General features: G+C 44.0%; 1 protein-coding gene and 1 non-coding gene across 3 annotated transcripts in view; one reads left to right on the top strand and one right to left on the bottom strand.

Annotated features, from left to right (window-relative positions):
* nrxn1a (neurexin 1a) overlaps positions 1–26,973 on the top strand; it is a 1,876,664-nt gene that overhangs the window by 414,086 nt on the left and 1,435,605 nt on the right. The window contains exon 5 of one of the 2 annotated variants that reach the window (XM_078229842.1): positions 22,776–22,805. The exons of the other annotated variant lie outside the window; for it this stretch is intronic. Coding sequence (XP_078085968.1) covers positions 22,776–22,805 — 30 coding nt within the window. The remainder of the gene's footprint in view (positions 1–22,775; positions 22,806–26,973) is intronic. 2 annotated transcript variants of the gene reach the window in all.
* On the bottom strand, positions 23,719–23,917 carry LOC144504961 (U2 spliceosomal RNA). Its single transcript, XR_013499740.1, has one exon. It is a non-coding gene; the product is annotated as a U2 spliceosomal RNA (small nuclear RNA).

Here is a 26,973-nt window from a genome sequence, read left to right as displayed (position 1 = left end):
TATATGGTAATGAACATTGCCATAATTTATGTGCCTCCCCTGCTGATTTCCAATGTGGATGTGACGCCGCTGGAAATCCAGTGCTGGGAAATGCTGGCAGCCTGAGACGCCCAGTGCAAATCCCACACATCGGTCACCACTGGAATCTCCCGGCCCACTGCGCTAAAACATTAATGCCGTGAGATGGGAGAATTGCCCCCGAAATTTGGTTATTGTACTGATTCTGATTTGCGTAACATCAGCTAATCCTTATCTAGTACAGAATTAATTTGATTTTAGGTGCTGTAGGTATCCGTCTATCTATTTAGATAACAATAAACACCACGTCATGACTTTCAATTTGACGTAACAATTAGTAGTGAGTGGCCACAGACTGTGTTTATTGCACATAGCAAACCAAATAGCAGTACATAAATTGGTAGCACCATCACTTCCGGTGCCAGCTCTTGTTGTGCTTTAGGCAACAAATAGATGAAGGAGTACTGAAAGGCATTGTTTTGACTTATTCTGCTGTCATTATAAAATGCGATATTGCTTTTCATAATTGAATTATAAAATGGTACTGATATAGGGTAATTTTACCTTGCTGAGTCCCATGAACAGAATGCAAAACACTGTTAAACTTTATCTCCTATTGAATATGTGCAGTCTGAAGTCTGGCAGGTATTGATCAACAATTAAAAACTTGTTTGCTGTTATAGAGCATTGTGCTTACATAATCTTTATTGCCGTTGAGGAATATGATTGAGCACAAAGGGAAGTCAGAGATTCAACGAAAAAATGACCCTTAATAGAGCAAACTAGGTGAGCAAATATTTTTTCTCTCAGGCTGATTGATCCTGCTCCCTGAGTCTGAAAGCCTGGTATGAGAAAGAATCAGGGACGCGATTCTCCTATCACGACCTGCAACTTTTCTGTCGGGTTGCGGTGGGAGATGCACGTCGCCGCCTTGAACAGGGTTTTGTGCATGCGCAGGGAATGCATGCGCATCTCCCAGAGCCGGCGAACAGTCGCCGGTCAGACCACGCTGAGACCAGCGGGAAGACAGGTAAGTAATGTAAATCTTCTTTTAATATGTTTTAAATATGTTTATTAGTTCATTATCGGGACCTTTCAGGTCCAGATTGAATCTCCCACCCCACCAGGAGTACTTCATTCCGCTGGGGTTCAGACAAGCTCCTCATGTTCGGGGAACTAATGGGAGACCCCGCCGGAATTAAGGGGGGGGCAATCGGGGGCCCCCAAGGGGGTCGAGTGGCAGGGGAGTGGTTGTCCCCTGGGCATGGGCACCTGGGCAGTGCCAGCCTTTTGGGCAAAGGGCAAAGTGTCCATGCCCAGGGGGCACCTTGGCACTGCCTGATGGGCAGTGCCAAGGGGGCGGGGCCTATTGTGGACGGGATCGAGGAGAAATTGTTGGGAGTGGGAGGGTCTCGCTGCCACTCTGCATGGCGATCGGTCTGGGATGGAGGGAGAGCAGCGATTGGGTCGGGCTGAGGGGGGGGTCCTGCCTCTGGAGGGCTCTGACCTGGGTGGGGGTATGCCGGGGTGAGGGGGTATCGCCACTGCTGGATGGGCTGTGCATCGGGATGCTCCGGGACAGGGTTGGCCCGAAAATTGCTGTGTGGGCCACGATTGGGCCATGGGGGGTTCTGGAGGGGTAGCACTGTGGGAGTCCCGGGCTGGCCAGCGATCGGGCTGGCCAGCAAACCGGGCGTCTGACAGATTGGGGCCACTGCGTATGCGTCGAGTTCCAGAACTGTCAGCCTCCGGTGCCAGTAAGCCCCGCCCCCTGAGTTTTTAATGAGATTCACGACTGGGACCTCTGCAGTGCACAGATTCAGGTGAGAAGCTGAACTGACAAAACAGTCAGGATTTAGAACAGTTTTCCCACCAATTCAGCACTTTTGGGAGAATCGCCCCCCAGGTTACAATCCAATGAAAGGCAATTTATCCTTTCAGCAAAAACTGGACTGGTGATAAGTTTATGGAAACTGGATAAATGGAGTGAAGCTAACAGAAAAAAAATTGATGTACTCCATCTATTGGGTTACTAGCTGGTCTGGAGGAAGTTGACTACACCTATATCTGACAAATAGGGTGGCTTGAAAGGCCTCAGATGGCAAGGCTGATGTGCGATTAATTGGCATGTAAATGTCTGGAGCAGCTAAGCCTTCGTGTAGTATATGCATAAGAGATTACGAGTGGTTAAGTATCTTTGACGATATGTCTATTGTTAATTGGAAAGACAACTAAACAAGCAATATTTTAGCATCATGAATTGGCAGGTTGATTAGATATGAAGCAGCGACCAGCAACAGTCACACAAAATTGCACAGATATTACGAGCCAGATTGCAGGAATAGAAATACAGGGCACAATTTTACCATTTTGATTCTAAGTGCTGAATCTGGGCGTGATTCAGATCCGACTTGTGAACCGTGTTCTCAGGCGCCCCCATACCCACTCAGCCTGAAAAAAAAGTCACAAATCTGAATCGCGCTGTGGGGGGCCTGATCGCGCCTGAAATGCCACTGTTCCGATTGGAGCCTTCAACTGTGCATGCGCAGTAAAAAAAAATTGAAAAACGCTCCCCTGCCCCCCGACTGATCCCTACCCAGACCCCCCTACCCAGACCGATCGCGACCCCTGCCCCACTTCCTCCCCATTGATTGCCCGCAGGGTGGCAGTGGACCATCCCTCTGCCCCTGCCCCCCCTCCTCTCCCCCCCCCCCCCCCCCACCCACCAGAGAACGATCTGGCCCTCCTTTTTCCCCCCACCACCAGAGAGCCATCTGGCCCTCCTCCCCCTGCACCCCCCACCAGCGAGCCATCTGGCCCTCATCCTCCCCCTTCCCTATCAGAGAACGATCTGGCCTCCCTCCCCCCCCCGCCCCCCGCACCAGAGAAGGATCTGGCCTCCTTCCTCCTCCCCCCCACCCGCACCAGAGATCCATCTGGCCCTCGTCCTCCCCCCCACCACCAAAGATACATCTGACCCACCTCCTCCTCCCCACCCCCCCCCCACCAGAGATACATCTCACCCGCCTCCTCCCCACCCACCCCCCAACCAGAGAATGATCTGTCCTCCCTCCTCCTCCCCCCTCTCCAGAGAATGATCTGGCACTCCTTTCTCCCCCCATCACCCCCACTGATTTGAGTCAGAGAGCCACCGGAAGCTCTGAATTTACCTCTTCAGAAACTGGAGTGCCCAAAACAGACTTTTGCCGAACATGTCTGTTTCGTGCCGAATCTGGATGGGCGAACTCGATGGTAAAGGGGGAAGTGCCGGTACGTTTGGGTGTCCAGCCCATTAAATCAATTTAAATGCATGCAAATGCATTTAAATTGACGTTGCGCCCGTTTCGGGCGTGGTGCCGATCACATCCATTTTTGGGCCTTGGTAAAGGGTGAATTGGCGCGGATGCGGGCTTGGATCATGCTATTCACCTCACGCCCGAAAACAGGTGCAACACAATGGTAAAATCGTGCCCATAAAAACAGAGAAAATAGAAGCAGGAGTAGGCCATGATCATGGCCAATGCCCTGTACAATTGCGGTAAAACATCCCTGTTCCTATACTCAAATCCTCTCGCTATGAAGGCCAACAACCATTTACCTTCTTTACTGGCTGCTATATGTACACGCTTACTTTCTGTGATTGATGCATGAGGACTCCAAGGTCTCACTGAGAATCCACCTCTCTCAATGTAGGCTCTTTAACCCAATTAGTCTGTGTTGGAGTTGATCCTCCATAATTAGCCAACATTCTAATCCCATATGCCTGCCATGTTTCCATGTCCATTCAATCAAGCTATTTCTGAAAATTGACATCGTCCCTCATTTGTTTCAGTTGAGAAGCCACCTTAACCAATGTGGTGGTGTCTGTACCTCCAGCACATAACAGTTGTGGGAAGTTGTATTTGCTGTTGGATCTTGTGACTCAATTTTATGCCTGTAAACTGTGATGAAGACCATTTCCACCACAGTTTTACAAAATAGTAACACCCACAAGAGAAAATATCAGACAACAAACAGCAAATTCCATTTATTTTGTGGCCCGTTAACACATTCCTCAGATAAGCTCACTTTTAAAGTCACCAAATGAACATCTTTAAATAATTCCTAACATTAAACAGCGAAAATGAAGTAAAGCAAATCAACAAAGCTGACAATATTAAGCCTCAAACACTCCCACTGAGATTAAACTACACTCTTAAAGCTTCAAACACTCCCCTGGCTTCTCAGGAGTTATTATCGCTTTGGTATGTTTGCCTTTTGCATGCAGAATATTATTTTGTTGTAAAGGAGTAATTTAGTAAGCTCTCGCTTAGCACTCCTAATGTGTTTCTAAAAAGTAGCATGCTAAAAAAGAGAGCTGAACACAAATCACTTTCTCATAAGAAAACATGTAATAAGGATGTGCCATATTGCTGACCTGATTTTTACATTAAAAATCTATTGGCTGCTTTGAACCTCCCTGGTCCAAAATCCTCCCACGAACTCTGAATAATTTATGAGTTGTTGAAACGTTTTAGTGCTAACTCTTTCAAATTACCACCAGATTACCACCTCTCCTGATTCTCTACTTTGCCACTTCCATCCCAAATGTGACCGCTTGACACGTCGCTCTCACTTCCCTCCCCGATGCTCCTGCTTGCTACTTTGCTTCTGCTCACTGATTCCCCCTTGGACTCTCCCGCTTGTTGCTTCACTCCTTGAATCCTTTGCTCACCATTTCACTTCTGGACACTCTCACTTGCCACTTCCCACCTGCTGCTCTCCTCCCTGATCTCCGTGCTTGCTGCTTCACTCCTGACCCGACCTACCCTCTCCCTCTAAGTTATCACTTTCTTCTCCTGAATCCTTACTGTGGGGCTTGGGAGAGGGTTCGCAAAATGAAGGAGTGAAAGGAGCTGTGAATAGGAAGGGGTGGGTATGTCAATGAAGTGACAAGGAGGGGAGGTCAGGGAGGAAAAAAGCAAGCAGGAGGTGGGAGGTGATGAGATGCTGAGAGGGAGGGTTGGGAAAGATGGAGCCAAAAGAAAGAGCAAGCGGGGTGGGGAGGGGTGGGGGGGGATGTGGTGAAGCAGCAAGTCGGGAGAGGCAGTGAGTGAAAGGTTCAGTGTGTCGGGAGAATTGGGTGGTTGTGTTGGGGAAAGGCAACAACGTTGGAGGGTCAGAACATAGTAATCTAAAGCAGAAATGGTAGCAGTTCTGCCATTAGGAACATTCCTAATTTACCAACGAGGATAAATCAAAAACATGCCATGAGAACATGTTCTGAATGGGGGATCCTTGTACTGTTTATAATTCGTTGAGGCTGGGCTGATTTTGGCAGTTAGCAATGGTAGATATTTTGATGGCTTTATACTTCAGTTAGATATAATGCATTCACTCTTTATTGATGTTTGTTGTACTTATTTGATTCAGTGAATGCAGCTCTTTTAGGATAAACAATAGTAATTAGATTTTGGGTTGATTGCAAATACCACTTTTTGCAACTCTGTCTTTTTTTTGTGATTCATATGTTTTAGAGTCAAACATTTAGTGAGGATTTGTGTGTAGTTGCAAGATATTGGAAACACCTGGTGGGAGGATGGTAAATTGGTCTATGTTTATTTAATGTCAGAGTTAGAAGTGGGAAAACATTAAAGAACAAGTTTGAGTTTGTGCCTTGGTAGAGATAGGATGTTTCCAGTCATCTTCACAAGGGGTTTAACTTATTCATGTGGAGCCCAGATTAAAGGTTTGAAAGCAATGTGTCAGCAAGAGAAGTTCTTAAAGTATCCAGATACTTTCCAGATCAAAGGTTTAAATCTATATTTGTGAAATGCCATGTGTGCCACATTGCTGTGAGGACAGATTGCAAAAAGGTATCTTCTGGTTTTGCATTTCTCTTTGTGTTTTCTCTGTGTTTTTTCTCACAGAAGCAGGTAGTTGGAACCTGAAAACAGCTTTGAGAAGCAAAGAGAGATTCCTCCAGAAACTGTAAACCTGAAGAAAAGCACTACACAAAATCAGGAATATTTCTGTTATTCTCACTCAGCATGAGTGCAGTGAGGTCTATGTTTGAGCTGGCTGTCCATAATTATGAGGTGCTGAAGGAGAGTTGGAAGGTCACCTAGCTGGAAGCTAATGGGGTACTCCAAGAAATATCATACTTTGGTGCATAGTAGAATGCTGAAGAGAACTAAAGTGAATTCCTTAAACCTGTGACATACCTTGATTTGGTCCTAAAAGAAGTGAAGGAATCCCACAAGATCCTGTAAAGTTTACAGAATAAGAAGTTTAACAGCACCAGGTTAAAGTCCAACAGGTTTTAACTTTAACCTGGTGTTGTTAAACTTCTTACTGTGTTTACCCCAGTCCAACGCCGGCATCTCCACATCAAGTTTACAGAAGCCCTTGGGTGGAAATAAAAGTGTAACAGGAATGTCCCGCTGAGACTTTGGGGCTTAAAGAATAAGTGTTTATGAAATATAGAATGGGATTTTTCTCCCTTTCCACAATATGTTTCATGGTGGCGAGTGGCAGCAAATTCTCTACGGATTCAGAGAGATTCCCAGTAGCTGGAAATGAACTGGATTATCTGGGCCATCCAGATGCCTAAAATCATGTTGTGGCTATTCCAATGTACATTAAAGAAACAGTATTAAAGCAACTAGGATAGTGAAAGAGATTTACTGATACATGAATTGGTACATCATTTTGGTCATTAGCATTCTTGTAAGGTATATTTTATGAAAACACTTTGGCTAATAGAATTGTAAATCTTGTACATCCTGTTGGAAAACTGGATTGGTACATTTTCTCAAGCGGCCATCAGTCCTCTCCTCTCCCTCCCTACTTAAGGCTACATAAAATGATACATTACATCAGAAGATTTAGATTTGATTGCACTCGTGATTAATCAGGCAAAAATTAAGACTGCAGTCTGATTTCTGTATAACTGTCAGACTTAGGAGATATATAGGGATCATGTCTATTGTTCATGCCCCAACACAGATAAAGAAAGTCTTTAATTTCACAACCTCCAAACATCTTAACTTACTTTACAGCCACTAAGTGCTTTTTAAAGTTTGTCACTGCTGTAATGAAGGAAATGTAACTGCCAATTCATGCACAACAAACTCCCACCAATAGCAGTGTGATAAGTAGCAGTAAAATTTGTCTCTTTGAGTGGTTGATTGAGGGATAAATATTGGCCAGGACATTGGAGATGACATCCCTGTGCTTCTTGGAAATAATACCAGTTGGGAATCTTTTACCTCCACCAGAGTAGATAGATGGGGTCTGGGTATTGTCTCATCCCATAGTGCAGTACTCCCTTCACTGGACTGTCAGTCTTGATTTTTTTTGTGGTCAGATTCTGGAATGGAACTTGAACCTGGAACCGTGGCTGGAATTTTACAGTCCTCCTGGGCAGAACAGCAAGCACATGATGGCGCTGGTGTTTAGAAGAGAAGGATTGGTGGTGCTGGGGCCGCAAAATTGATCGATATGCCATCAGTGCTGTTCTTGGCGCCTGCTCATGCTGCAATTTTTACCAGGGCAAAGAAGGCATCAGGTGTCCCACTCATGGGCCAGTTAAGATCCTTAAGTGGACAATTAATGGTCATAGGGTCCTCCTCCTACTACCTCTGGATTTTTACCTGTGGCAGTATGGCTGGTGCCAAATGTCCAATGCACCATAAAACCTGGTGGCCAGGCAAGGGGGTCCTTATGCCTTTGGAGGCCACACCAAGCCTTTCTTCTTTCCACCAGTCCTGTCCACCCTCTTTACCCAATCCACCTGACCCCAGAAAAATGTCAGACTTACCTTTGTCTGGGTTCATGAGAAGAAACACTAAGATTAAGCCACATCCAAAAGAAACAAAGCTGCTGCACATGTTGTTAAACATGGATCCATATTTTTCTCTTAGACTCCCTCTGCTGGTACATGTATATATGATAGCTTCAAGTGACAAAAGGCATGGTACAATTTCCAAGATTCCACATCCCCTTTGGTTCAATGTTTTTTTTCTAGAATTGTAAACAATAAACTAAAGCATTTAACGTCACTGGTAACACTGTTACATAGTCTAAATTTTGTACTAATTTAACAATTAAATTGTTATTTAATTATAGATTAAAGCTTTGTTCACCAACTAAAAATAGTTCCCTTCAAACTCAATCACTTAAGTATGGTGGATGTTTTCTCTCATGAGTAGAATATCGGCTAACATCTAGTGCGGTCTCACTTGACTCGTTCTACATCAGATATGTTGATGTTGGAATTGGATTCAAGCCTTACAAAGAAAGGTGTTTTTAATCATAGAATCCCTACAGAATCCCTAATGCTTTGAAGAATGATACATTTTGTGTGATTTGCAAACCACATTAAGCAGTGATCATTGATCCTTTTGTATTGGTTGCAACAAATGACATGGCCATCACATCCACCAAGCACTTTTTTTCCTGGTTTCTGTGCTTTAGTTCCAAATTTTATGTCCCTCGTTTACTCTCATTCGATCCATCTGTTCTCGATGGCTTTTACGTATCATTTGCTCTGTGGGCTACCTCAAGAAAATGTGCGTTTGTGGGATATGCAAGGATGAGTGTAACTGGAGAGGTGGTTCTGACATTTTGAGAGGGTTGCTAAAATTTGGCATTGTAGTTGTTTGACATGAAAAGCACCAATTGATTTTGCGCACTATCATGCAGTCAATTATTGGGAACCACACCTTTTCTCTGAGAAATGATTTGATTTGGACAATTCCTTAGAGATCTTCATGTGCTATGTCAACAACAAATTTCGTCAATGATTTCTGAATGGCAATATAGTTGTGCGAGATCAGATATGGTGCAAAGATGACCTCATTTTGAACATTGTGAAGGCCTTAAAGTTGTGTGAGCAATTTTATTTGTAGACGCTTTGTTGATAATGTCTTCCCAGTTTCATGATTCCTTAGCTTTAATACATAGGGGTAAAAACTCAGAATTTTTTCACTTTGTCAGCTAGGTTTAGTGACTTTGCCACCATCTTTAGACTTACATAATTAAGATATTGTGGTAAGGTTGATAAAATACATACAAAACAAAAGTAAAGTAGAAAATTTTACAAAATAGTTAATTCGAACACATTAGGGATGGCAAATCAAGTGTCACAGCTGCAACATGTGGAAACCCCTGGACGCCAGCTTGATCTAGGGTAAACATGTCTGCGGTAATGTTTGAAGTTTGAGCAGCTTTGGCTCACAGTTTGAGCTGGAGGCTGAACTACAGATACTGCGACACATCAGGGAGGGAAAATTATCTTTGTACCAGGATGCAGTCACACTCTCTTAGGACAGGGGCTTCTGAATTGCTCAGTGGTCAGGGACAGGAGAATGTGACTGGAGTGAGACAAGTAAGGGGACTCAGAGAGCTGGCATACAGAAGCCTCAGTCTTTACAGCTGTCCAACAGCTTTGAGGTTCTTTCATAAAAGTAAGTGACTGCAGATGCTGGACTCTAAAAAAAACAGAAAATGCTGGAAAATCTTAGCAGATCTGATAGCAAGGTTTTTTCAGCTTGTTTGGCTTCAGGGTGCATAATCTAACAGGCCATGACAACTTGGAATATTCGGCAGGGGGTTGGGAGTGCAGGGGGAAGCAAAAATGAATGCGGTGGTAGGAGGGGATAGTATAGTCAGAGAGATTGGCACTGTTCTGTTCAGCAAAGAGCATTAGATGGCTGTGTTGTCTGCCCGGTGTCAGGGTTCAGGACGACTGCTCAAGGCTGGAGAGTAACTTACAGTGGGAGGGGGAGGACCCAGTTGCTGTGGTCTATGTAGGTACCAACAACACAGGCAGGACAAACAAGGAGGTTCTGCATAGTCAGTATGAGGACCTAGGCACCAAATTAAGAAGCAGAACCTCTGCATTATTACCTGAGCCACATGTAATTTGGCAAAGGACAAATGAGATTAGACAGATGAATGCATGGCTCAAAGACTGGTGTGGGAGAAGTGGGTTCTGGTTCATGGGGCATTGGGAAAAGTGGGAGCTGTACTGTTGGGATTGTCTGCACCTGAACCTTGCTAGAACTGGTGACCTTGCGAACCGCATAACAAGGGAAGTAGAGAGGGTTTTAAACTAAATAGTGAGGACATGGGATCAAATTTGGGAAGATGTGATAAATCAAAATGCAGAAGCAAGATAAAAGAGAAAGGTATTATGACAGGGAATGAAAAACAGACCATGACCTGAAGGAATAGAATGTACAACACTAACAGTAAATGAACAGATGACGCTAGAGGATATGAAAAGAAAGGATTAAACAAAAAACTCTGTATCTGAATGCAAATAGCATTCAAAACAAAACATATGAATTCAGTGGACATAGAAATAAATAAGTATGGTTTGATAACTATTACGGTGACATGGCTGCAGGAGGATATGCATTGGGACCTGAATAATGAAGAGCATAGGATATTTAGAAGGACAGAAAATAAAGAGAAGGTAGAGGGGTGGCTTTGTTAGTTAATTAAAGTACTAGCACAGAGGGGGGACATTAGTTCAGGAATCCAGGGTATGGAAATGGTTTAGGTGGAGATTAGAAATGGTAAACGCAAGATATTTGTGGCCTCCTAACAGTAACCACATGATGGGGTGAAGCAAAAAGGAAAAAATAATTGGAGTTTGTCAGAAAGACATGGGAATAGTCATGGGATATTTTAATCTACATATAGACCATAAAAGTTAGATGGCAAAGCGAGCCAAAATGAGGAGTTCATTGAATATTTCCAGGACAGTTTGTTTGAACAGCATGTTCTAGAACATGGGTGGTACGGTGGCACAGTGGGTAGCACTGCTGCCTCACAGCACCAGGGTCCCAGGTTCAATTCCGGCCTTGGGTCACTGTCTGTGTGGAATTTGCACATTCTCTTTCTGGGGCGGCATGGTAGCACAGTGGTTAGCACTGCTGCTTCACAGCCCCAGGGACCTGGGTTCGATTCCCGGCTTGGGTCACTGTCTGTGTGGAGTTTGCACATTCTCCTCGTGTCTGCGTGGGTTTCCTCCCGGTGCTCCAGTTTCCTCCCACAGTCCAAAGATGTGCGGGTTAGGTTGATTCGCCATGCTAAAATTGCCCCTTAGTGCCTTGAGATGCGTAGGTTAGAGGGATTAGCGGGTAAATATGTAGGGATATGGGAGTAGGGCCTGGGTGGGATTGTGGTCGGTGCAGACCCGATGGGCCAAATGGCCCCTTTCTGCACTGTAGGGTTTCTATGTTTCTAACCAACTGGAGAGCAGGCTATACCAGACCTGCTGTTGTGCAATGAGAAGGGAGTAATTAATGATCCCACAGTGGAGGCACCCCTAGGTAGCAGCAACCATAATATGATATGAATTTTATATTCAGTTTGAGGAAGAGAGGAGTCAGCCTGAGGGCGATCTCACAAAAAAATTCTTAAATGCCGAATGAGCGGAAAACAGGAGAGATTTGTCTCAATTTTTTGGGCGAGCTTCCAAACACAATCGTACGGCAGTTCAAAAAAGTATGAGCCCAAAAGTGATTCTTGCCAGCAAGGGAAGTGAGTGGAGCCTATTCATGCCAGGGAGCCTGCTGCTGAACTGCAGGAGCACCATATCACAGGTGTGCTGATCTCCCAGTGCACTGTGTACAGTAGTGCACTGGGAGAGCTGTCACTCAGCTCCACCCCTTCCCAAACATCGCTGCCCCCCTCCCATGATCAGTCCAGCCAATCCCCACTCCTGATGCAGAGTACCCTCTTCCCTCCCCCTTCTACAGAACTCCCCTGCCTTCCCATCATGGCCCCAGACCCCATAGTGACCCCACCCCCATCGTGGCTCGACACACTTTCATGGCCCCACCCCCATAATGAGTCCACACCTTCAGGCCCTACTGCTTCAAGCCCCACCCCTTGCACTCAGGCCCCACCACCTTGGCACTGCCTGGTGCCTGGTGGACAGTACCAGGGTGCCCAGTGGGCAGTGCCAGGCTGACAGTGCCAGGGTGCCAGACTGGCACTGTCAAAGGGGCAAGGCTGGCCCTGCCCTCGACCACCCGGGGGGATTCAGTGGCCTCCCATCCCAGCTGCAAAGCCATCATATCAGGTTCCAGTTGGATACGTGATTCTTGCCGGTGAGGACCTCCACCAGCAAACAGGTAAGGGCAAATGAGTCTGGGCGATTGTGCCCAGGACTCAATCACTAGATTTAAATTACTTAATGCATATTTAAATCAGCTTCATGTCCTTCCCGGGTGCAAGGCTGATTTTGCCGGCAGAACAGGGCCGGTAACATCATGAGAGGCGAGATACTGTGCCTGATTCCTATTTTTCACGCTTGATCTTACCGACTTGCCACGCCACAACCGGTGTGATGAGCTGGTAAGATCGACCCCAATGACTATGTTTTTAAACTTAAATAAGGGCAATTATGTGGACATGAAAGCAGAGCCAGACTATAATCTGTGTTGCTATGCAGTCACTGAATCAAGCAATGCAACAAGAAAGATGCTTAATACCTACATTGATTACATCGTAGTGAAAATGGAGTTTGCTATGTGTGGAGTTTGCACCTTCTCCCTGTGTCTGCATGACTTTCCTCCAGTTGCTCTGGTTTCCTCCCACAGTCCAAAGATGTGCAGGTTAGGTGGATTGGCCATGCAAAATTTCCCCTTGGTGTCAGGGGGACCAGCAGGGTAAATATGTGGGGTTACAGGGATACAGGCCACATGGGATTGTTATTGATGCAGGCTCGATGGGCCAAATGGACTCCTTCTGCACTGTTTGGATTCCATGATTCGATTGCCAGCCAAAAACTTGAGTTACAGTTTGGATTTTTCCCTCATCCCCTTACCACCAATATCATGAACACCTCCCCACCCCCACTCCAAACACGCTCACTCATTTTATCTGATGTTTGTGGCTAAAAGATTGTTTCAGTAAGAAGTGTTGATCTCCTATCATCCAAAATCTGTATTTAATACATACTTTACATGGATAGGCATGCCCAAGTTCAATAATTATTTTATTGGTGTGGTGTTATCAAGGGGATAGGTATGTGCCCATGTATTCTCCTGCCTCTTACGCAAGCTAGAACATGGCACAGCAGAGGAACAACATCCAGGAAATAACTATTTGGTTATGTTTATTCACCAGTTTAATGATGTATAGAAGCATAAAAAGGAAGCAAATTAGATCCTGAAACAGGCCAGCACTTAAAAACAATGAAAATGAATCAAGACATACTAGGTTGTTAAATCTTTTGTGGACATTAAGCTAAATCTTATGAGTAAGAGCTCCATAGAACAGGAGTGCATTATCAGAAATATGGACATGGAAGCAAAATGCATGATAGATTTTCTGTCCATTAATTCTAATGGTTGTGAAATCAGGTGGGCCACAGACTGAATGAACCTGGTTCTGTACCTGAAAGCCCAATGTACCAGAAGCTCTGCTCCAAGAGTGCTGAACCTTAAAATGTATTCCTATGGTTTTTACAGTATCTAATAACAAATGTGATATCTCAATTAATGTGTATAGTTTGAGAAGCTTAAAATTAATAAACAAGTTCCATTTGTGACAGCTGTCATGAAGCATATCATATGTACCGGTCACACAGCCCTCCTAGAGACGCAGATTTCCGAAGTTATATTTGAAACTCTGATTTTCTTTAACTTATAGAAAAAGTATATAGTAATTTCTATATTATCTGCACCCGCTTTTCCCTTCCAAGAGAGTGTTGAGGGTAGGGAAAGCAATCCTTCAGACTCTATAGGACTGTGAAATACTTTATCAACCGTGGAATGCTGGTGATCAGAGATTATTTCCTGGGACAGTTTGTTGCTGTTTTAAGGCATGCATGCAGTCCATATTTTGTGGTTAGGAACAGGAGTAAACTATTCAGCCACATACTTCCAATTATGGTTGATCTTTACCTCAATTCAATATCCTGTCTTTGCACCAGATCCATTGATACACTTACATGACAAAAATGTACTGATCTCAAAAATTGAATTTCAATTGACATCAAATGATTTCCTGATTTCCAATACCATTTGTAGCAGCTCTGAGTGTTAAAAATATCATAGAATCTCTACAGTGCAGAAGAAGGCTATTTGGACCATGTAATCTCCACCAACTCTCTGATAGGCCCTCTCCCCTGCCCTATCCCCGCAACCCCACACATTCACCATAGCTAATTATTCTAACCTACACGTCTCAGGACACTCAGGGACAATTTAGCATGGCACTTAACCTGCATATCTTTGGACTGTGGGAGAAAAACCAAAGCACCCGGAGGAAACCCACACAGACACAGGGAGGATATGTGCAAACTTTATACATATAGTCACCCAAGGCCAGAATTGAACCCAGGTCCTTGGAGCAGTGCTAACCACTGTGCCACTGTGCTGCCCTATTCTCATATATGACTCCTTATTCTGGATTCCCACAACAAAGGAAGTAATTACTCACTATTTGCCCTATCAAATCGTTTTACCATTTTAAAGGCCATAATTAGATTACCTCTCAGTCTTCTAGATTCAATGAAATACAAGCCATGTTTGTGTAAAATTGCCGCACTGTGAATGCTTTAATCCCGGTATCATTCTGGTAAGCCAGCACAGTATCCCTTAGTCAGTGCACCTTTTCTTGTATGCAGTGCATAAAACTAAATGCAATATACCAGTTGGGTCATGATGAAGACTCCATATAACTGAATCATAACTTCCTTAGCACTGTGTTTCAGTTTCTTATGAATAAAGACTTTTTCTTTGATTGTTTTCGTATCTGCATTATTTTGTAGAGCTCAGTGCACATGGACACCCAAATTACTTTTCTCCTCCACAACTTTTCACTTGCCATTGAGAAAATTTATCTTTGTTGGCTCCAAAGTGGATCAAACTTCCAAATGTTGATTCATTTGTCATGATTTTTATCCATTCATTTAGTTTGCCTATATTACTTCATAACCTCCTACTCCCACACAAAAAAGTTGCACTGCCTTTCTTTTATTGCTGATCACCTTATGATAGGCTAGTTGAGGAATAATATATTTGTGTTGCTTGTTTCAATTTTTACATTATCATGACTGTTTACTTTCGCTAATAAAACAACCTGGGATTCTTGCCAGTGAAATAATCCCGAGATTTTAACTAAAGTCAAAGAACGCTTACATACTCATTGATAAATTAGTTTTGATGGTTTCCAGTTTCTCAACTAAAAGCTTTTGTGGCAAGAAGGATAGTCGGAGAATTGGGAGGTGATAGAATCCCTACAGTGCAGAAGGAGGCCATTCGGTCATCGAGTCTGCACCAACCCATCTTTTTATCTTACCCAGGCCCTGTCCCCATAAACCCACATAATTACCCAGCTAATCCCCCTAACCTACACATCTTGGGACATGAAGGAGCAATTTACCTTGGCTAATCGACCTAACCCTCACATCTTTGGACTGTGGGAGGAAACTGGAGCACTTGGAGGAAACCCACACTGTAAAATCTATCAGAAGTTCTCCAACAGCGGCCATGTTGCACAGTAGAGTTTTTATGCTCTGTTTGAAGCCTTGATCCAAGTTGCAACTGGGCGTTTTTGAGAACATCACTACCTAGAGGTTTTTCTCCAAGTCACTCACCATCCTGACTTGGAAACATATTGCCGTTCTTTCACTTATGCTGGGTCAAAATCCTGGAACTCCCTCCCTAATAGCACCATGGGTGTACCTACATCTCAGGGACTGCAGCAGTTCAAGAAGGCAGCTCACCACCACCTTTTGAAGGGCAACTAGGGATGGCCAATAGATGCTGGCCTAGCCAGTGATGCTCACATCCCATAAATTAATTTTAAAAACGTTTTGTGATATTATGCACAAACCCACTGAGAGGCTGCTCATTGCACCTTCACATTCTCCAGGATATGCCAATCTGCCTTTTTCAGTAGTCTGAGCCTTCAAAGTTAGCATCTGATTTCACTGCAGCAGAACTAGTGAGCGGTGTTGCCCTCCAGCAAGTTGACACCGGTGATTTCCTATCTCATTTTCCTTGTTCCTGCATATGTGTGTCCACTTATTAACCGTTTGAAGATGCATCCTCTAACCCACCCTGAAAAGGACATGTCGGGCTAGTGTTTGAGTTGGTGTCTGTGGGGGTGAGATCAACATTTTGTATCATCAGGAAGGCTGGCCTCCTTTTCCTGAAGTGGCAGAGGTATCTCCACATAGAACTATAAAAAACTTACAGCACAGAGGGAGGCCATTCACCCCATCTGTCCATGCCAGTCATCTTGTCCCTGCCAGCCATCTGGGATCATCCACAATAGGATCATCACATGGACTGAAAGAGATAGACAAGGGTCAGCTATTAGTGAGAAAATGGAACAAATAGTAGAGTGGTTGGTGAGAGCACAAACAGTTTCTTATGATGCATGCAACGTGAGATAGGAGGGAAAAAGAAGATAGGGTATGAAGAAATCATGTGTAGCATCTCCTTCAGCATTGTCTGCTATCACAACATTTAGTCTGTTACTGCTTATGACAGTCAGCTGATATTAAAGGGGCAGAGAGTGTCGTCCACCTGCAGCCTCTTATATTTATGCAAGGAAATGTCTGTTGACGGTGTTGTGCACTGTTTGTTCCAGATGCATGTTTCTATCATGGTCAAATACTTGGGGTGGGATCTAACGGGTCCATGAGAACGGATCGAACTGTCAGAGAAGGAAAGAAGGGTAGTTGGAGAATTGGGAGGTGATAGAATCCCTACAGTGCAGAAGGAGGCCATTTGGTCCATCGAGTCTGCACGAACCCACCTTTTTATCTTACCCAGGCCCTATCCCCATAAACCCACATAATTATCCAGCTAATCCCCCTAACCTATAGATCTTGGGACATGAAGGAGCAATTTACCTTGGCTAATCCACCGAACCCTCACATCTTTGGACTGTGGGAGGAAACCGGAGCACTTGGAGGAAACTCACACGAAACACAGGGAGAATGAGCAAATTCCACACAGTCACCCAAGGCCGGAATTGAACCCGGGCCTCTGGTGCTGTGAGGCAGCAATGCTAACCACTGTGCCACTATGCCGTCCCGATGTGCTGCACTGGAACCCCGATGACATGCTGTTTGTTCTGCATTCAGTTAGCAGTGGGAAACCGCCAAGATGGCATTAATATAATGTGGCGGGAAGACAATTAAGCTTGTTGACAGGATAGTTTACATGCTGTCTTTTACGATTTAGTGAAAGGTTTGGAATGTAATGAGAGGCACACAGGGATCATACACTTAATGTCTTAATGTCACACTACTTAAATCTAGCAGCACTGAGGTGGTGCCTCAGGCTCACTTATGAAAGTCAGCCATAGTTTAGTTGCCTATCATCCATCTTTGACATTTGACGGAAGAAAGGGGAAAGGAGGCCACTGCTGGAATTTGGTAGCAGGCCTCTTAAAAAGGGACAGTAGTCTGCCTTGTGCACACTGGAGCTGTGGGAGTAGATCATGGTGGTAGCTTCTGGTTGAGGCATGCAGTGGGTCATTGTCACAGGGTCAACTGGGGGTGGCAAGGACAGGATGAGAGAGAGAGAGAGTGACCACCAGCCATTTGACTCAATGCATCCAGTCTTCCTGGAGTGTGAAAAGGAACAATGCAGAAGGAGGGAATAGTTGGCTCTGGAGGTACCACTGCAGCAAAAGGACCAGCTATCAAAGGGAGCATAGGGAACTCACAGCAAGAGGTCACATTTAAAAGGGCCCAAACACTGCCAAGTGTTTACCAACTCACCTAAACTACCTGTACATGTTGGAGTAACAGTACCACAAAAAAACTGCAGGCTGTCAAGGGAGACTATCACAAGAATGATCCATGATCCATAGAATCATAGAATCCCTACTGTGCAGAAAGAGGCCATTCAGTCCATCATGTCTGCATCGACAACAGTCCCCCCCAGGCCCTATTCCCGTAACCTCACGCATTTACCCTGACACTAAGTGGCAATTTAGCATGGCCAATTAACCTAACCTGCACATCTTTGGACTGTGGGATGAAACCGGAGCACCCAGAGGAAACCCACGCAGACACAGGGAGATTGTGCAAACTCCACACAGACAGTGACCCGAGGCCGGAACTGAACCCGGGTCCCTGGTGCTGTGAGGCAGCAGTGCTAACCACTGTGCCGCCCGGTGGTTTGGTGGTGGTACTGAAAATCACAATAGTGCTCAATATTTACATTTCTGCATTTTGCAGAGATCCACTGAAACATGAACGGTGTCACCAAGACAACAGCTCATCACTCCTTCAAGTACATGTCCAACATCTTGTCAAGAGGGCTGGTGACTATGTGCACTACTGGGCCAAGCCTGACAGCCAGGCAGAGAGGCACATGGTCTTCAGGGCCTGCGTTGGGTTCCCCAGGTGCAAAATGACATCGATTCCACCCATGTAGCCATTAAGGCTCCCGAGGACCAGCCAGCAGCCTTCATACTCCATCAATGCTCAATTGGTCTATGACTACCAAAAGCACTCCTGCAGCTGTGTGCCCAGTTCTCTGAGAGCAGTCACAACACCTCCATACTTTGACAGTCCCAGGTTCCACAACTGTTCCATGCCTCCTCCTCTCCTTCACATGTCTTCAGGGACATATGTTGTGCACTGAAGACATGGTTACACATGCCTGTGAGGAACCCTTGCATTGTGTTTGAGGAGAGGTACAATGCATGCCATGGAATGACTCAAGCGAACATCAAGCAAGGCATTTGATGCCCTAAAGATGTTCACTGTTTGTTCCAGATGCATGTTCCTGACAATACTCAGTGGGCCCTTGCGAGTGGGCTAGGAGTTGGGGGCAAGGGAGAGGACATAGGGGGCTGGAGAATTAGGAGGCCTGGAATTCCGATGGAGTGTTGTTGGTTCCAGATGCTACCAGCAGCAGGAAACTTCGAAAGTGATGCTGCTGTTACAATGTAGCAGGAAGAAAATTAAGCTTGTTAATAAGGTAGTTTATTCTCATTTACATGCTTTGTTTGCCATTTAGTGCATAGTGTAGTTGTCTTTTATTCACCTTTGATAGAGGAGAGGGGAGACAATGCCATTGCTGAACTGGACAATCTACTCTCACTGCTCCTGTGAACCCAACAACAGACTACTATTCCATCTTTGAGGCCTGTTGCCACAATCCTGCCATTTCTGTGCTTGCAGATGGAATGGTTATAAGTTGCTGACTGGCCCTGCTCATTGCTTGGGATGATTTTGGTGGTCAATCTAGGGCTGTCTGTGGCATGAAAGGCCCTGGCTTCCTGTGGGGCTCCCCCACCCATCTGTCACAATACTGAAGTGCTAGGGTCATTGGCAAAGGGGCTTAGGAGCTGCTGTCCACACTTCCAGATATGGAAGCCAGGTGCTCCTGCTCCCTAACAAGGCTCACTTGTTTCTTGTTGCTTACCTGAAATGGAGAAGAACCTGATGGAGATTTCAGGCACCACATTCACCCCTCTCACCTTGCCATTGCTATGTTAAGCTCAAGCCTTTGTTATGCATGTCTGTGCACATCTCCACTGACTTGTCTGCTGCATCTGGCTCTCCATATGGTCACTAACCTCTTGTTGGAGTAAGCCATACACATACACCTGAGACATGGTAGCATTCATAGCCTGGAAGTACTCCTCCATCATCCGCACACAATTCCACATATTCTTCGGGAGCTCCACCAGATGTTTCCTCATCTTCCACTGCAATTGCAGCAGGCTCAGTGTGACTGAACCCTGATGCCCCACATCAGCATTGGAGTCAACACTGGCCTGGCTTCGTATGGTCCTCTGACTGTCAGTGGCCTATTCAGGCACATCTGTGATGTGTTTACAGATGTGACCTTGAATCTAATCATGAACACATACCAAGTGGCAGGAGCGTACCTGCTGGTGAAAGGTGTACAAGCTGATGCTGTATCCTCTGAGAAATTCTCCTCTTCAGAGTTGGTTGACTGCAGGTCCCTGATCTTAGAGGCTATCCATTTTCCTGGCGTGCCAAGACCTGCGTGAGGGAACATAAACAGTTAGGAGTCAGTGCCTCAGATCTTCTCCTCCCATTCATTTTACCGTGACTCTCCATATGTCCAGTAGTAGATACAGGAGCTCGAGATCTCCTCACTCTCTTGAGTTGGCACTTTAGTTTCGCCATCTGTGATGGCCTGATCACCTTCTGATTCAGCCAATTTTAGGGCATCCTCTTGCAAGTGTCAGTGTTCTTAATGATGGGAGCTCTATGGTTATTCTTTAACCCCTCCTTACTGTTATAGGTCTGCTTCTCCTGCAAGCAACAGAGGGGCATTGTAAATTTTTCACACGCAGACCAGCACAATTTATATGCCGGTAGCATCCCTCTGAACCATGATGGGTATGCCTGAATGTCTACTCCATATGTCTGCCCTCAGTGGAGATGAAGGAACTAAGAAGAGATAGACACTTGGGGTAGAATTCTCCCATGGCCCCGCCGGTGAGTTCAATGGCAGGTGGGGAGATTGGGGGAGAATTCAGCAGGAATTCAGAAATTGGTTTCACACGGGTGTGAATTTCCCACGGGATCTTCCACTGGTGCTCGACATGATGGATCAGGAAACTTGCTGGAGGCTAGCATAAAACTGATTTGCATTCCGCTAATTGGATGCAGATGAAGGCTCAACCAGAATATCTCCCCACTTCCAATTCTCCACGAATGCAGTAGGAAAACACGCCAGTTCAGAATACGCCTGGAGCAATGTGGCATGCAGAAGTCAGCACTGACCTGAACAAAGTCTGGGGCTATGTTCAGTGTTGAATGGAGGCTGCCAGTGACCCTGGAACACCAGGGGAGATGTTGGGGTGGCAGTGTGGCAGCTGCAGTTGGATCTTCCAGATTCAATTTCATCAGGAAGTCCATCAGTCCACCTTCAGTGTTTCTGGAGGCCCATCTTCTTTCTTCAGTAGTGGGTCAGTGTTATTGGGTGCCTTTTCAATATGGCATCCAGATATAATGGTCAGACTTGCATCATCATACTCGCCCCACCATGGAATACACTGTCAAATCCCCAGGTGCATAATCAATAAGCTCAAGTCTGGTTTCCAACTGGCCTCTGCAGAAGGAACCATGCCATGTTACTAGTGCCCCCCCCCCCCCCCCCCCCCCCTCACTGTGGGACTTAGTCGCAGATGGGCCTTGTATCATTCAGCGGCTAATGCATGTCAGGTCGATAACTCTTTCTTTCTGCACAGATGCCACCAGATGTGTTAAGGAGGGTATCTCTGCTGCCTCACAGCGTCTGGGACCCGCGTTCAATTTCGGACTCACGTGGCTGTGTGGAGTTTGCACATTCTCCCCGTGTCTGCGTGGGTTTCCTCTGAGTGCTCTGGTTTCCTTCTACACTCCAAAGATGTGTGGGTTAGGTTGACTGGCCGTGTTAAATTGCCCCTTAATGTCAGAGGGATTGGCATGGTAAATGCATGGGGCTGTGGGGATAGAGCCTGGATGGGATTGTTGTCTGTGCAAGCTCGATAGGTTGAATGGCCTCCTTCTGCAGTGTAGGAATTCTATGATTCTATTACTATTTTATCCACTGAAATTACTTATCCACCCTCTTACCCTAACAGAATTGAATTACAAGAGTATTGGGTAATCTCTTGAATTTTGCTGATTCAGCTCAAAGAAATGTTTTGCTGACAGAACATTGGTTTTAAAAATGCACTGGATGTACTTCACCACCTCACCTCCCCCTTCAAATATTGACTCTGTTCTCGACTGTTTTAACAATTTATCCATAAAAGAGAAAACAACAATGAATAAGAAGTTGGAAAATTATCTGTTTAAGAATGGTATAGAACAATGCGCTTGTCTTTTCTCTGAATGTAGATCTTCTTTTCAAAATCATTGATTTTTTAAATGCAATGTTTATTTTTGACAAAAAGTTATCAGTTAAAGAAATACTTGAAACAAATTATTGAGAAGCTATAAACTAAAATAGCTGTGCACAATAAAGCAGTTCTGACTGAAGTTGGAAATTGGCAATAATTATATATGTATTCATATGTTTAATATTGTCACATTTTGTGTCAAAATAAAAAAAATATGGGATGGAAATTGTAGGAAATCGGTTCTGGAGACTGGCTGGTAATTTGACACACAGGAATTTCTGCTTTATTGACACAGATATATTTCTTGCAGAAGCACTGAAGTTGCAGTGTGTTAAAATGAAATATTTGCTGAACTGAAATTTTTAAAAAATGCTTAAACTATGAATTACTCATCTATAAAAGCATAGAGGGTTACAGTACAGAAGGAGAGTATTTGATCCATTATGTCCACTCTGACTTTGTATGGTTACAGCCCCAAACTATGTTCACTGCTCAATTCTCACCTTATAGCCCTGTGTATTTTTCTGGTTTGAATATTTAATAATTTTTTCTCTTAAAGTTTGCAGTCATGCCTGTCTTAGCACTCCCTGTGGTAAATACATTTCTCACCAGTCTCTTTCCTCATTCTCTTTAACAATCGTATAGTGAAGATCTCTTATCACTGACCAGGGAAATAGGCTGAGCAGGAATAGACTATCAAAATACTTCAAAATTTTAGAAACTTCAATTAAACCTGGTCGGGAAAACACATCAGAGAAATGCCTCCAGTGTTAAGTGCTCGAAATCCATAATACTCTTTCAATTAAAATCCATAATCCCTTCTTAAAGCAGTTGTTTATTTTGAGTATCATATTGTTATAATACACTGAAAATTTAGCAAGGATTAACTAGTCAAGATTTTCTTCATTCCCAAGGAGTTATCTCTAGCAACATCTACAGGACTGGTAAGTTATCTGTTTCAGATTTCTTTCCTCGCATTTTAAATTTCTTTAATAGTCATGTTTCTCTGATAAGTAAATTGTTTTTATTCTTCTGATTCTTAAATTCAAGGCTGTTAATTGTTGTTTGATTGCACTTCATGTTGGGATCTGAAAGTAGTTATTTAAAGTTATGCATCGTTTATACCTTTTAAATGTTCCAATGGGAAGGAGGAAGGGAAGGGGCATATTATAAGAGAATTTCAGTTTGGCGATTTTAAATGACTTTTTTTGCAAATGATCCTGAGAATATGTTTTAAGCCATTTTGAATGTTTAAATGATATTGCTGGTTAACATTTTATTAATTTAACAAATGTATGAAATGGGACAGTCTAAAATTAACTTTCATGTGTGCTTGCTACAAGTTAAACAAGCTTCTTTATGTGGAATTTACTCTTTTAAATGTGCAGTAATGTGAATGGTGCATCGTAGTAGAATTATACTGAATTTTTAGGGCTGTTGTGGGCGAAATGGTGCAACAGGATAAATACTATCCATTTCAAAATGTTATATCATGGAAAATAATTCATTTTTGTATTACACAACAGCAAAATGTTGCATCTGCGGAAAAAATAATTAAAACACTAAGAGGAGGGAATTTTTAACAATCAAGATAATTAGAGCTGGTCTGACTATTATTGTGGAAGTAACAGGATGAGTATTTAGTTCTTCATGTTTATTTTGAACCATGTTAGAAAAAATATTAGAATATTTTTGAACTTTCATATTTATAAATTTAAGTTGAATTAAATATATTTAATGAAAATACAACTGATTTTTAAAAAAATTCAATCAAATCAAGTCCAATTCAGAGTCTCAACAAGTGAGACATTCCCGATCCAAGCTGACAAGACAGGGCTCTTACCTTCTGTCTTGGGCTTGATCTACATGATCCAAGCTGATTGGAGTAGGCATTGCACCTCCTCCAAGGCTTGATCTCATTTGCATCTTAGCCAAAAGGCCGAGATGCCGCTTTTAAAAATTGCTTCAAATGAAGCTAAAATGTAACCTAATGACTTCAACCAAGTACAGCATGTCGATACTACACTTGATCTTAGCCAAAAGGCCAAGAAGCGATGAAAATACAACTGATTGTGAGACTTCAGGTGGTCCAGGGAGTTCACACACTCCAGGGTTGATCATGTATCTGCTAACCATGAGTAACAGGTACACCCGCATCCAGGAATTTGCCCTTGGGCTGAATTAAAATAAAGAAGACGCCTTGGGAGCGTAATACTGGCTGTAGAAAGGAGGAGGTCTGGGCGTATTCTGGGCACTTAATTCATCAGCAACTCAAAGGAATAGTTGAAGGCTCATTGGAGAGCCAGAACAGTTTTGATTTTCACAGCAGGTGAAGTAGGACTATTATCAAAACATTTTCTGATAAATTTTAATTTATAATTCATATGTATTTTTATGAATCCACAGTTTGTGTTGCTTTTTCGCAGCTGGGATGCTATCAGCACCTCAAGTAGAATCTCGGTGTCCCTGCAATCTTGCCAGGGAACTGGTAATAGGGTGCTGCCAAGTATTAGATAAAGAAACTTTATGTCTGAAGAATGACAATACAAAAATAGAGGATTAGTGCAATTTAAACTGTAAGGTTGCTCTTTAATCCTGGAGAGCCAGAAGCAGGTATATGAGCAGGGGAATGGGGACTGAATGAATAACTTAGCAATAAAGTTACTTGTGGTTGTTCTATGTTACCTGCCTCGAAATGGAACTCCGCGTATTCTCCATTACACAGTGTAAAGTACCAACTGTGTTCTGGAACAAGCAGCAAAACCATATTTTTTTCTATTGTCTAAAAAGGATCAAATATTATACTGTTACATAAGGCAGATAACACCTCAAGTGTAGTTCTGAAACCAGTCGTGCCAGAATTTTATGTGACAGTTTATCTTGGTCGCGCATCAGAAACAAAACGTTTTGTAAAGACCTCACATTAAATTGCTTGAAATTGATATTTCTGCATTCTCTTCAGGCTGAGTAAGATGCAGATATGAGAAGGTCAATTTTAACTCTCACCAAATCGCAGGTGCAAAATTGAGTCCAAAATTGACTCGCAATCCCAGAGTACAGACATGGGGAGTTTATAGGGGGTCAACGGCTGGCCACAATTTTTCCTGTCAGGGTGAATCTGCTTTTACTTGGTGGGAAAGCTGTTGCAGATTCTACTCTTCAGCACCAAGTTAAAATGCAATCTGAGTATCATTGTTGCAATGGGATCTCGACTTGCCAGAAATGAACAAGGCTTCCACCTGTGACTGGCTGGTGACTCAATCTCTCCACTGCTGTGAATAGTTAAAATGGTGACGAGCAGGATTCCCACAGGAATGGGGCAGTAAGGTTGAATGCTTCACTCTTTAATCTGACATAAAGGTGGGTTAAAACTCACTGCCAATCCTGCAGAAAAGTGACAGAGGGAGTTGAAGTCGAATTATTCACTGCATTGCACCCATTTTTTGGACATGTTAGCAAGCGAGGAAGAGGAAAATTAGATCTACTGAGGGCAATTTTCACATTTTGCTGCCTCTGTGCTTACCTACTTACCTGTATGAATAGCTCACCTGCATTTGTGGCACCTGCCTGATTTTGAAATCAATGGAAAGACATTTAGCAGGTTCTGCAGAGTGAGCTATCTGCTTCCCTGCGTTTCCGCCCGGGCAGTGGTGTTCACAATTTTTCTTCTCGTTGATTGTGAGTTCAGACTTAGTTTGGTTTTATGGTATGAAGGTATTTTCACTCCACAACCAATTTGAAATGAGCTGACTTTGCTCAGTACCTGGGACCATATTAGCAATCGCGCACTGAAATACTCCATAAAAGTGATGAGGAAAGTGGAACGATTCGTACTGGCAATTGAAAGTAGGTTGTGTCCTTTTCAAATTAAGTCAGGGACAGAATGTTGCTCTCTTACCAGCAGGAAAAGAGCCGGACAGGTGCATTTGGTTGTGTGGAAGGTGAAATGTAAGCTTCCCAACAGTGGATGAAAGTTGGAAATTAAGATTGCAGCGGATGGAAGGCACATCAAGCTATCCAACGGCAAGAAGGAAGAACCTATTTATATTGCGTTAGCATGCCATGTATACTCATTAAAACACAATTTTTCCAGATTATATGGTAATTTTGCAACTAACACTGCAGCAAATGAGAAACACATGCCTTCAGATTCATGACTGGTTAAAGGTGGCATGTCGCAGGAGGGGCAGTAATCCTGGTGGATTTGATCTGGGCAGTAATTGCCTTTCTTTCATGTTGTGCCACCGGAGAGGAAGCATTGATGCAATGAGCTTGGGTAGTGGCTATGCAAGAGGGTCGAGGCACGGCTAACTGAGGGAGGGAGAGAGGCAGGTGCTGGCAGGTGCTGGCGTTGCAAGGTTGATGGGGGCATTGCAGACTGAGATAGAGGGAATGCCACCTGCTGCCATCATTTGGAAACAGAGTCTTCCAGTATTCCTGGATGGGTTGGAGGAGAATCTGGAGCCAGGCATTGCTAAATGATAGGGCCACTTGTCACCTACGGTGAGTGCTCCAAGACATCACCCCAGTTATGGCTGTGATAACAGCAGCTCTGGTTATCTGGCTGGGTGTGTCGGGGAGGGAGAAGTGACCAGATGAAATGTTCAGTAACAGTTGTAGTCTTAAAGTGTCCAGACACACAGCCAGACTGATACGGCTGGATTGTAGAAAATGAATGCCTGTATGTGCTTTAAATATGGCGCCAGGTCTTCGATGAGTTAATGACAGGGTTGTTGACTTCCTGCTTGCCCACACGCATAATGGATGAGCACCTTATCCAGCAATATCTAATTGGTCACCGCATGTTTGCATATGGATCAATATTCTGCCTACAAGCGGAGGTACCGCACACCACCAATCTAACTTTCAGGACACTCAACGTTAAAAGAAGATTCTAATCTAAGCCAGGTTGCAAAGGCAGAATGGAAAAAGCTTTATCCTGTGTCTGAGCATACTGACACAAAATTTCATTGGTTTTTGAGCTTATCTCCGACTGTAACTTTCGCAGAATAAGTGAAGAAAATATGTAAACAGTTGAAAAAACTCCTTCCTCCTGCCTATGGAAACTTGGGCTGCAAATATTTAACATGTAGGCTGAGCACTGACACTAAA

Source organism: Mustelus asterias, chromosome 15 (genome assembly GCF_964213995.1).
Source record: "Mustelus asterias chromosome 15, sMusAst1.hap1.1, whole genome shotgun sequence".
Taxonomy (NCBI): domain Eukaryota; kingdom Metazoa; phylum Chordata; class Chondrichthyes; order Carcharhiniformes; family Triakidae; genus Mustelus; species Mustelus asterias.
Note: the sequence above shows the minus strand (reverse complement) of the source record. Positions and strands in the feature narration are given on the sequence as shown.